The sequence below is a fragment of the Temnothorax nylanderi genome, unplaced genomic scaffold (genome assembly GCF_030848795.1).
Source record: "Temnothorax nylanderi isolate EJ_2023f unplaced genomic scaffold, tnyl_v1.0 TNYL_tig0060_pilon, whole genome shotgun sequence".
In the NCBI taxonomy this organism is placed as follows: Eukaryota; Metazoa; Arthropoda; class Insecta; order Hymenoptera; family Formicidae; genus Temnothorax; species Temnothorax nylanderi.
The window spans coordinates 877,918-890,854 of NW_027249122.1; the positions used below are offsets into that span (position 1 = coordinate 877,918).

Here is a 12,937-nt window from a genome sequence, read left to right on the forward strand (position 1 = left end):
CTATTTAATCAAATGTAAAAATATTTCTAACCATTCTTCTTACACCAGAAGTATCATTAATCCTTGAAGAATTCACAGAATTCGCTTGATTGCAATTAGGCCTTCCTTTCTCTTCATTAGAACGATCGAGTTATTTAAGTGCGTGTTGTGTGCAAGATCGAAATCGAGATCGACTAAAGCAGATCGGGGTGAAAGGATAGATCCGGTAGAATTCATTAGAGAGCCCTGTTTCGCAAACATCGGAGGACATTGGAGGGGTGGAGGCTAAAGGGTGTCAAATCAAATTTCCCCGCGGGAGGCAGACGGACATCCGGCGCGTGCGGATCAATCCTCTCTTTCTCGCCTTCTCGTTTTTTCCTCTTTATTTTTACGCCGCTGTCTCGATACACTGATTCTACCATCCTTTCGAAGGTCACCGATGGTTAAATAAACTCCGAGATTCTGCGAGCGGATCTTTCTGCGAGTAGGAAAAGGAAGCAGGACGAGATTGGCTGCTGGGGTGCCTCCTCTTATAGGGCCCTACGTAGATAAATGGTCTGTTACGCTGAACTTCTCTGATAGAGATATTAATCTTTCTCAGAGCGCTCCCTGCCCTCCTCCTTGCCACCCCCTTCTCTTTCTGCTATTTTCGCGTCCTGCGGCGATGTCCTTCTCTTTTGGAGGGTTTTGTCTTCTGCTCTTTTCTATACATTGATCTCTTTTTCTCTTTATTTGTCTATTTTCTCGGTTTAATGTTATAACATGAAAATAAAAGACGTGTTTAACATATAAAATGCATGATTTAATAAATAATCTCTATTTAATAAATAATTTTTAAAAATATATAATATAACAGAAAATTATTAATATTTTGTATAAAATTATTGCAAATTTTAAATTATTGCAAAATTGTTTTTGATAGTATAAAAATATTTATATCAACTAAATTGTATGAATAGATACGCAGGTAATGAAATATTATATATCTTATTTAGACATTTTTCTCTTTTTTCTTCAGCTTCTTTTTTTGGCTTTCTCATTAATATTTCTGTTGATTAATATTAATATTTCTTTTATTATTTGAATAATTTATTCTGGTAATGTTTGCTAAGATATTAAATTAATCTTTGTCTATAATGTCATATTTATTATTAATGAATTTATTATTAATAAATTTCCAATACTTATACTTAAGGTTTCTGAGGTTTTATACCGTACTTATGTATTCATCCTATTGTATTTATTTTAAGATATTATAAACTTTTTTCTCTTCTCTTTCTTTCCTTCTTTTTCGTTCGTATCATGAAAAATGGAATATCATATGCCCACGTCAGAGGGGCAGAAAGTAACGCAAGGGCTCACAGCTTTGGTGAAAGTCAACTTTCTACGCGCGAACTTTCGGCTTTTCCACTCCGACGTGGAAATAACTCTTGGCCCTTCGATGCACTGCGCAGTTTTCTTTTTTCCATATATTACATGCCGGTTATCCTCGCAGCAAACGTATCTTAGCGGATTACGTAAAGAGAGAGAGAGAGAGAGAGAGAGAAAGAAGAGGAGAAGAGAGGCACACGAGAATACTCTTCTGATTTTAAGCCGATGTACGCTAGTAAACAAGGTTTTCGCCGTTTTGTGATTTGTGCCTCTTTTTGGATAGTTTTTTTTAATTTACACACACACACACACGCGCGCGCGAAAGGGAGGCATACGACATCAGGTGAAAGAGAGAACAGATATCAATTAAAACTCTATATACATAAAATTGATTAATGTATAAGTTTATTTAACAAAAAATAAAATTTAATTTACGTGAGAAATGCTTGGTTTAACATATAATATTTATGTACTTTATATATATGCGCAAATTAACTTTTATTGTTTGTTAAATCAGTGCGTGTATAAATTATATACTTATTTATTTATTTTAAGCTTTAATGAATATTGTCTCTTTCTCTCTTTTTCTTCTTTCAGAATTTTTCAGACAAGTTTAATGTCATACCGTTATAATGAGTTTTTGCGCGAAGAGTTCTCACGAAGACACTGGGACAATTTTGTTTGTGTCACTATTAACAGATCAAAGGGCAAATTGAATTTTTGCTCTTTTTGTTCTCTTTTCTTCGTTTTATTCACCAAAATTCATTGAAACCAACTTGATTTTTCCGTAAAATAAAAAATCATAGAATTCATGAAAAAAAATTTAAAAATATATATATAACTGTAAAATTGTTTTAGTTAACTTAATAATTATTTATCATTTTATATATAATGGAAATTATTTGTTAATTTTTGTTAAAAAATTAAATATGAAAGATCTTCAAAGGTAATATGCCAAGTATACATAAAAATTATCTGAAAGAATATTATATAGTTTTTAAGAGTAAATAACCTTTTTCTTATAAGAAAAATTATTTACAATTTTTAAATATATATTATAACAATAAAAAATAAAAAATTTGTTCAAGTCTTAAAAAATTTATTGCATCTATCTTTAAAAAGAATGTATCAATACTTCGATATTCTTGCTAATAGGGACGTTAACATACCTAAAACACTTGTCAGAAGCAAAATGTCGATATCGTTTAAGAATTGTAAGCGCGTCTAACTCGAATGCAAACGCGACACACGCCTCGATATTCACGTATACGAACGAACGAGAGGGAACAATATAGAGTTCTATGGGGTAGAAATGTACAGTATGCCACGGTGCGTGGTATCGCAGCCGAGGTGGGGACAGATCGATAGCATAAGGGGCCTTTCAGACCTTATGGTGCCTCCTCCTCCTCCTCCTCCTTCTCCTCCTCTTCTTCTTTCTCCTCCTCTTCTCTTTTTCCTCTTCCTTCTTCTCTTTTCTCTCCCTGTATTTCTCTTTGCCTTGTTTCGGTCCGCGAAATTAACGCGCGTCGCACGCTTTGTACGAGGGATGAAGAGCCTCCTTAAATGAGAAAGGAAGAGGAGGATAAGGGGCAGTGGACGTTTTATCCCTCCTTTCTCCTTTTATTAACGAGTCATAGCTCGCGGTCGATTTCACGGAATTCTGTCTCTTCGCGTTTCTCCGCTTCCATCGCGGTTTTCTTTCAGTCAAAACTGCTTGGGGCCGTTTGAATGAAAGGGTTGAGGTTGAGAAACCGCAAATTGTGTAGGGAACATGTGGCGTTGTTGTTTACGTGTGTGAAAATCGATATTAAATGCAGCAGGCCGATGAAAGAGAGAGAGAGAGAGAGAGATAGAGAAGGTATACCGGTTTTTTCTTTCTCGATGCGCGGGGCACTTCACTTTGCACGTGCGATCACATGTTCAAGGTGTCGACCGAGGGACGCCGTTCAACCCTTTATTACAGAATGCTTTATTACGGAAAACAGCAATGTTGATGAAAGAATGAATTAATGTAAAGCTTACTAAATTAAAATTTGCGATAATATATAGGTATGTATACATGTATACATATACACTTATGAAAATTGCTGCAAAATTTGTTGAAATAATTATTAAAGAAGTTTTTTAATAATAGTTACGCAGTATATAATTATGCATTTTTTATATATTGCATATTTTTATAATATAACTTAAGATTTAGTGATGTTGCTCTTTCAACTATTACAGTTACCTCATGCATTCAAAAATGTTGTATATAATTACATAAATTATAACTAATAATAAACTATGAAAGAAAAGGAATTGTAAAAATTTATATTCCGCAAAAAACAATGTTTTACACAATTGCATCAATTCCTTCGATTTTACGGAAACGAAGTTGGGGGAGTCGGTCGGATATAGTGATTAAAGCGATACTTCCGGTGGTCGTTATCGAGCTACGAAGATAACATCGCGGCTTTCGATCACTGTCAGAGGGCGAGCGAGCGTGTATCAGAGGAGCAATATTCGTACCGATGCATCGTTGGGGTACGACAAACCCCACTTCCGAGACTTCGTAACGACACACACACACACACACACACACACACACACACACACACACACACACACACTCTCTCTCTCTCTCTCTCTCTTCTTCTCTCTCTCTTCTCTCTCTCTCTTTCTCTCTCTCTCTCCTCTAGCTAATGTCGCTAATTAGATGCACGACTACATCAGCCAGCGATAGACGAAGAATAATTAGCCGGAGCCGGAGCAGGAGAGAAGGAGATTCTGTCTGTCTGAGGTGAGATAAGACGTTGGGGTGATAAGGAACTTTTAGGGAATTGAACGGGAGATTTTGGTGAAGCATGGTTCGTACTAAAGAGAAAAATACATATAGCAGATTTTAGGGATAAACGTATAAAAGAAGAATATTCTTCCTTTAGATGTGTTTATTTTCGCTGATGCGAAAAATCTGAGCTATGAAATTGTTATTAATGTAATTTTCATAATTTATACTAGATATTTTATACTATATGATGACTCATGAGAATAAATATGCTGTAAAAAAGACAATCCAATATTTTCATAATTCTTAAATATGATCTATATATATAGTATATACATACGTGTGTACGCACCACATTAAATAACTATATAATAACTATTTTATATTATATCTTGTATAATAAATATAATAATAGTGTCGCGCTATTTTTATATGTAATTATTTCGAATTAAATTAAAAGGATAAAATTGGATGAAATAAAATTATGTATAATTAAAGGATCGTCTTGTTTAAAAAAAAAAAAATATATATATATATAAAATAAATAAATGCAATCAGAATAAGAGTATAATTATTACTCGTGGAATGTAGAACGTTTGAGACTCTCTTCGATTAATCGAACGTAGAGGATGGGAATGGAGGGCCAAGGTCTGACGGAGAGAGTAATGTAAGGTCGTTAGTTTCCGGTCGAACGTGCTCGTAGCACAATGGAGTGAGTCTGAATTGGTCACGATGTACGGGGGTGTCCTGTCCGTGCTGTCTAATGAGCCTCGACGTCGTCGCACTCCCATGATACTTGGCACTCTCGTATTTTAATACACTTCTCGCCGCTTCTAGCGAATCGCTGCCATATTATATCGCCATAAATGGATTAATAGCATGCCGGACGATTAGTTGCAGTATCTGTTTTATGGTCTTCCATGGACTTTGAGATCCAGTATTCGTGAACTTTAATATTGGACGAAGTCGCTTTTTTGAAACAGACATCGAGACGATTAATTTTTAAAATAATTTCTGTACGATTAACTTCCTTCGTGATGCACTGTTTAACTTTTAGCTTATTCGAAAATTTTAAATAATATAATTCAGGATTTCTGGTAAATTAATAAATGTTTATTTTATTTTAAAAAATAAAATAAATGCCTAATAAAATTGTGTATATCTGTCCCTAATATAAAACCTATATTATATCCATAATAGAGTCATTTATTTGTAAAATAAAATATTTTATTAAAGTAAAAATAAATTTTTATAAAAATTAAGAGCTTTTTTCTCAGTATAAAATCTTAATTACGAAATATCTAACTTACTTAAGAAGTAAATAGCAATAGAATATTCTTATTGGATTGATTAGGAATTTGCGAATTTCGACGTCTACATTGGAATTCGAAAATCACGGAATGTTATCGTCGACGTTGCTATCGATCGCATTAATGGCGAGCGGACGCGAGAACAATTGTAATCGTGGATGATCCGCGACTACGCGTGAGTACCGTGTGTCCATTTGTCGCGCATTAATGGTGTTTATGCTCGTAGCCAACGGGGACAGTCCGCGTGCATCGTTAATCACGATAAATTTACTGTGATTAATTATGCTTTTCGCCCGATTAGCTCTCTCTCTCCTCTCGTCTCCCATCGATTCTTCTGTCTCACTCTTATCTACCTCTTTCTCTGACTGTGCCATGATAATATTAATAATTTATTCATGGAAACAAGCAAAGAACAAGTTTGAATTGAAATTAAAATTAAAATTTTAATAGAATTTGCATAATTAATTATTTTTCGATTTTTGAGAACAATAATACAAGTTCATATACTGATTTTTTGCTTAAGTTTTCTTAATTTCTCCGAATTATATATGTTATAAATATAGTACTTAATTTATATTAAACAAAAAGATTTCTTGACGATGAAAAGATGAAATTTTCGCTCAATGGCTGACGAAGAAAATAGCCCTTGCGAGCGATGGTTTGAACGGTTTTCTCGGAAAAACGTCGGCGAGAAACGGGGTGGAACTGAAAAGAGAGATTGAGGGATAGAGGGAACTGGAGAGAGGTCGTCCTCCCTTCGACCGGATATGTCATTTGGTACCTGGGTCACGTACCTCTTCGTATCGACAGGCCAACCAGCAGCCAACCAGGAGGTCTCCACTCCGTTGCTTCTCGTCACTGTGCGCGATTCTCAGTCCAAGATCTCAGCATCGTGAAACAATCGCGGACACTTCTCTAAAAACTATTCATATCGACCGAAAGTACAACGTGTCTCGAAATAAATAGCCGGAAATAGCATAGACAAAAGATAACATTTATTTTATTTCATAGAAAATAGCATTGTTCGACAAATTTATCTTAGCACTATTTTCAATCTTGGTTAAATACTTACTTTTTCGAATTAAGTTTGATTATAGATTAAAAATGCACTTATAAGGAACTGATATTTTCTAAATGTTTATAAAATAAATCAAAGCAGGATTAATTAAATAATTTAATATTATTTCAATATTATTTGTTACAGGATATCAAGTGTCTCGCAGTGATGGTACAGCGATGAGCTTGCAGGCCCAGGCACCAGCCCAACGCCCTGCGAGGTACTCCCCTCAGGAGACCGTCAAGGTAAGTCTGTACCAAACATTTTGTACTAATATTTAAGATTTTAGGTAAAATAAATGTTGAGTTCTTGTCATATTTTACAACACGTAATATTTCAATAGTTTATAAAGATTAAAATATATGTTTTGAGATTTCTTAATATCCAAATGTATGTTGCCTCGTTTTATGATTTCTACAATAAAAACGGTTCTATTCCACTTAAGACATTTTAAAAAGATTTTTCTGAAAAATGTAAAAAGTTGTAGTAAAATTTACAAAGGTGTTTCTTTTTTCTTTTATAAAATTTGATGTTATTCAGTGACAAGTAACATTTATTTTGCCTTTTTCCGCTATACATTTTCTTCTTCCGAATGATAATTAACAACGAAATTCGCTCTCACGATGATAACGTGTGGACCACATTACACCCCGTTTGCAACCCGTGTCGAGATTAACCCCTCTCACGGCTGACTGTACACAGCTTGTACCACTCGACATTTGTGCCGTAAAGGCAACAAGAAGAGCAACATGAAAAATAGAAAGTATCTTCAGACGCGAGACGCTTCTAAAATAATATGTATTTGAGGTCAAAATAAGAAATATAAATGACAGTATTGTCAGTATTTATTAAATAATAAAGTGAAGTTTACGTAATAATAATTAGAAACTCTGAAACTATAAAATTAAAAGATTTGCTAACTACAAAACTTTCTATATTGAAGAATAGAAAAAAACGAATTACCAACAAAAAAGTAAGAAGATATTAATTTTATATTTTATATAAGCATTAATTGCGTAGTTATACATAACTAATACTTTAGGAAGTGAATTAATTATTACATGAACTCATTATAAATGTGTATCAATTTTTGAAGAGAGACAGTGAAAAAGACGCGACTCGCATAATTTTCTACGCGGACGCTGCTACTTCTAATGATGATCATAATTAATATTCTGCTCCATACAGCGATGACCTTGTCGCGCGAACCCTATGCGTAGTCAGATAATTTTCCACGCGGATGCTCTCTGGTCGTTGCCTTCTTTTCAGCCTCTCTCTGACGTCGCTGACGTCATCCTGGTGAAGGACTTTATGAAATAAACGGGGTAGGTATAGGTGACAAAAGCTCTCCTAGCTCATCGAGATGCTGAGGGCTCTTGGTAAAATTTGATTTTACAGAATTATAATGAATCCGTAAAAGAAATTTGTCATATTTTTATGAAAATTGAGTTATTGTTATCATATTTATGTACACATATTGGAAATTAGAAAAGTGTTAATAACAAAGAAATGCCTTTTTAAATCTTCATTTTTAATGAATTAAGAGGAAGAATAATAGAGGTTACTTATCTTATTATACTTTAGTGCGAATTGTATTTATATAAAATAGTTTTTATTTATAGATATTCTTATTTTTAAAAATAATAAAAGAAATTAGTTAATTAATTCTTATAATTTTTTATTATTATGATAGGATTTATAACAGACGCCTTGATAATTATGAGGTTATGGTTATTGTGGTTATCATTGTCGGTTGTTTCAACCTTCTACATTTTCCAACCCCTTTTGGCTTGATTTATTAAAAAGAAAAATTCAGAGGGTCGAAAATTCAGCAAGGTCGTGCGTGGGAGATTCGCAAGAAATGCACGGAGGTGTTTGGTAAGATTCTGCAAGCGTAAGCCAATTTAGCGCGTGCTAACCCTCCATCTCCTGTTTCTTCGGTCTCTCCTTATAAAGTCCAGTTTACACATTCAGTTTCAAAGATTATCCCATAATTCATCATCATCATCATCATCAGACGTTTCTTTCGCTGAAATTTTATGAAGAAACATTTAATATATATAAATGTGTTTTAAAAATGCTTTCCCTGAGTTTTGGAAGATCAGAATAAGATATTAACTTTTATATTATATCTTAATTAGAAATCTGTTTACAGTTTACATAAACGATATAAAATTTGAATTGCTTTGTAAAAGCTACTTTTTCTTTTGCATATTTTATTTGAGATGATAGAAATTAAACGTATGAGATGAGCTTAGGTTTGTGCGTATCGTCGCGTATCGTCGTAGCGCGCGTCAAGCTGGGTGTTATATCTTTAATTATCCTCGCAGTCGGGGGACGGAGGAGGACTCGAGGGATGCTACCCAGAGGGTTGCAAAATGGTATCATCTCATCCTCATGATAGGGGCGTGGCTTCTCCTGGTCACCGGAAATCTTGTCTTCCTTCCGCATTTTACCGAATATATCCGTTCGAAGATGTAATATTTAAATGATATCATAAACATAAATATATGATGAATAAAATTTTTTATTGCATATAAGTGACATTTTTGTAACGTTCTTACTTAAAATTATACTTTTTTTTATAGTATTAAACTTCTTTTTCAAGGAAAAATTTTAAATGATATATAATAGCGTTCGCATAACGTGGAATGAGAAACAAACATTTTAGATACAGACAGATACACATTTTATATTTAAAAACGTAAATTACGTATGCGAAAATTAGATGATAAAATAATTTAAAAAAAACTTTCTCAAGGGATATTATATCATCAGATTCTCATTAACTTGAAATTGTTAAGAATCTTGATATCCTAAGATTTCTTATTACATATTGAAAATAATGGCAAGGCATTCTACACATCAGTATAGGATGCCTTTAATTTCTGTATACGCATAAATGCGCATCGCAAAAAGTCCTAGTTTCGGAACAGGAAACTACCCCTTGGAATTTAACGGATGTCAACGTGGAAGTTATTGCGGGAGGGCACAGGAGTTTGGGAAGTCGACTTGAGGGTTGGTACTCGCACGAGAATATCCCTCGGGCGTATTCGCGCGCGTGGTCAGGCATCGATTAGCCATTCGCGAGGATCGAGTCCGTATCATTCTTTCCCCTCTTGCTCTCGATATATATCGCGACTTTCTCTCTGTCTCTCTCGCAACATATTGCACACAGCCGGAGGGCGGTTATCGTCGATATCGCGTGGAACGAGTTCCGAAATATCGTCGTAAGGCTTGAGTTTCTTTCTTTTGTAAAGCGTCGATTAGACCATTTTCCCCGGGGCCATTTATCTACTTTATTACTTCTACAGATATTATTATTCGAAATTGACAGATAACTTGCAAATATTTTTTTGGAAAAAAATAAAAAATGATATATAGTACAATTATTTAAATAAAAAAATATGTAATAATTTCTTAAATAATTGTAATATTAATTGTACAACTGATATTTGAATTATGATTATTATAATTTTTAACCATCAGGTTTTAACAAATGTAAGAATATCACTAGAAAATATTAATAAATACTTTCAAAAAAATTAATTACTTGAAGATATTATGAGTGAAAACTTGTAAATCGTTAATATATATATAGATATACTCTTCTCGTAACATATACGAGTTTGAAACTTCGCAGTCTTGCGGTTGATTTGGCAAGTTTAACTACTGAAATTCATAGTCGTTGAGAGCCGACCAACGTCAGTTAGCGTCTGTCCTTCAAAATTATTAATTAGATGCGAGAGGAACTAATTTACGTACACTGTTCCCGAGGGTTGCAAATCCACATATATATCTTCGTAAATTTCTTCACTAACATAAGATAAGATCTTTAGCTTAAGCAGCACTTGCCCTAACATTAATCAACAAAAAGAAATTGTAACGGTCCACTTTACTTCTACACTAAATAGTTTGTTTGTAAAAAATGTTCCATCAAATTTTAATTAAATAAGAGTGCTTACATTATCTGAGTATTAATACCAAATATTTTTTACATTATTATTAAAATAAATTTGAAAGAGAATTTCCAATTTTATAAATTTGAAGCATATTAGCATATTAGGAAATAAGATGGATTGTAATTGCAATAAAAATTCGCTGTCTGCGAATTCATCACGTTTCCATGGGGCATTTAATGTTGTTCCGACAAATCGTTCGGAGGATTATGGGAGCCACTCCGTATACCTATGCACGCAGGGGCACATTACGCCGTAAAATCGCGATCACGGTAAGGGCGGCACCCAAGTTTTTCGCAGCCGAATTTTCCGCGCGCGTGGTCACGTGGCACGATAAGCCCTTAATCGAAGATTAATATTACCGGGGTTCGGCTGTGGAACCCCTGCGTTGTCACGCATCGCGATTAAGAGTCGACCTTACGTGCCACTAACTGTTTTCTCTCTCTTTCTTCCTCTTTCTCTTTTTCTTCTTTTCACCCTTTAAGCCAAAGGGTTTTTTAAATCCGCAGGAAGAAAAAAAATAATCGTCACTTTTGAATTGTGGCTCCCTTTTCTGCGTCAAGCAGACGCAATAAATTATAAGTTTCCGGTCGCAAGCGATCGTCGGTTAAAGGACGATCATAATTCAACGGGCTATTAATTATCGTTGGGGTGAAAAAAGTTTACATATGCACCTTTTGGATAAGAAACGCGCTAATTTCCCCTCATATTAGAAGCGTCGTAAATCGTCGTTCTTACGACTGCTTTATTAGCACGAATATGTACGCGGCGCCGCGCCGTTTTGATGGTGCTGTTGATTTTTATTTTTAATGCGATTGCAAATGTATTAAATAATGAATATTAATTTTAAAAAATATATATCTTATATTGCGATTATAATTTATTTGAATTCTTCTATACATTTTTGGATTTTAATCCGACTTGTTAAATCAATTTTTTATAATTTCTATTACATTAATATTAGAACAAGCATATGATGGTATTTTGAAGAGAAAAAAGAAGGAGAGAGAAAAAGAGAGAGAGAGAGAGGAGAAAGTACAGTCCTTTGAGTTCCGTTCGTGTTATAAGTTTCGAGATTCCTCGGTTTCCGAACTAACCACTTCCGAATATTTGGAAGTGGTTAGTTCGACGATGCATGACACTCGAAATGGTAGTAGGTACTTAATTCTCTGTCGAACGACTCAATTTCCTCAATTTGCGCCTTTAATTCTCCAGAAGCTAACTACAGACTAACGATAGTAACGAGTATAAGGGATTATCTAAAACACGAAAGCCTCTTTCGAATCAAAACGTCGAAAGTCGAATACCTTTATAGCCGTTATTACTCTTGTTTACTTAAGTTTCATGCCACGATACGCACGGGACGGGAAAGGAAATTTCCGCGCTACAGGCTTCTTTAACATCGATGACATATTGTATTGATGTCGTCATGACTGAATTATGTTAATTGGTATCTATATAGTCAAATATTTTTGGATATTTTGACCAAGTTTACAAACAAGTAGAGATTTAGTTAGGAAATTATTTAGTATTCGATGATTTTTGTACAGGTTTTCTTTGATTAAAAATTATAAAGAAATAATTTAAAATATCTTTTCAAGCGTCAAAACACGTTTAATAAAATGTGCATACATTTTCTAAACATTAAGTCATTATTTACAAAATAGAATGTTTTACTGAAATTACTGTAAATTTTACTGTAAATTATTTTAGTTACTTAATGAAAAATTTTAATATATAAAAGAATATTTTAATATTTATGATTTTAACACTCTAATATTTAGCATATGAAAAACTTTATTTAGATATTTACAGTAAGAATAAAATATATTATTTCTGTACAACTTTTGATGAAATGAAACAACAGTCCTGAACGCTGAACTTTGAATAATTTAGAAACTTTGGACTTAAAATAACATTTCGCGGCTTAAACTACCCGTAAGTCTTTGCAATCCGAGCAATTACATTAAGATCCTAAAGAGCGATCGACGGATTGTCCTGGAACGCATTCTCTTCGAGGAAGACGATGACGGCGATGCGTGTAACCCTGAGAAAGTTTTCGTCCTTTAACTCTGCTACCCCTAAGAATTGAGAATCGATACCACTGTCGCTCGGCGTGGTGGCGGAGTTTCTGCAACTTTGCTCCGAGGGAGGGGGGAGGGTTGAAGCGCGAGAGGGCTAAAAGGATACCTCCAGAGCTGTGCCTCCAGAATTCGGGGGTTTCACGATATTTATGTGACAGCAGCTGTAGGCGCTCCAACCCCTGGCTCGAGTTGTTTCAAGGCACGGCCTGTTTCAAGTTCTAAGCTTCTTCGGGGCCAGGGTGCGCGACAAGGATAAGGGGTAGCAGCAACCCGAGAAATATCACTTGTACGGCGCAAAAAATTGCACGGGATCCAAACCGTGGTTTAAAATGGACGATTTGTGGAAAATGGTATAATATTTGGATTCGCATCTTTCGAGTCGTTTTTAATCGGCAAAAATTGATTAAAAT

The 12,937-nt window shown here is 34.4% G+C and overlaps 1 protein-coding gene across 1 annotated transcript in view; it reads left to right on the forward strand.

The window, feature by feature from the left end:
• Sick (sickie) overlaps positions 1-12,937 on the forward strand; it is a 162,043-nt gene that overhangs the window by 8,791 nt on the left and 140,315 nt on the right. Inside the window, exon 3 of the mRNA XM_071707762.1 lies at positions 6,632-6,729. Within this exon, the coding sequence (XP_071563863.1) occupies positions 6,664-6,729 (66 nt within the window). The 5' untranslated portion in view covers positions 6,632-6,663. The remainder of the gene's footprint in view (positions 1-6,631; positions 6,730-12,937) is intronic.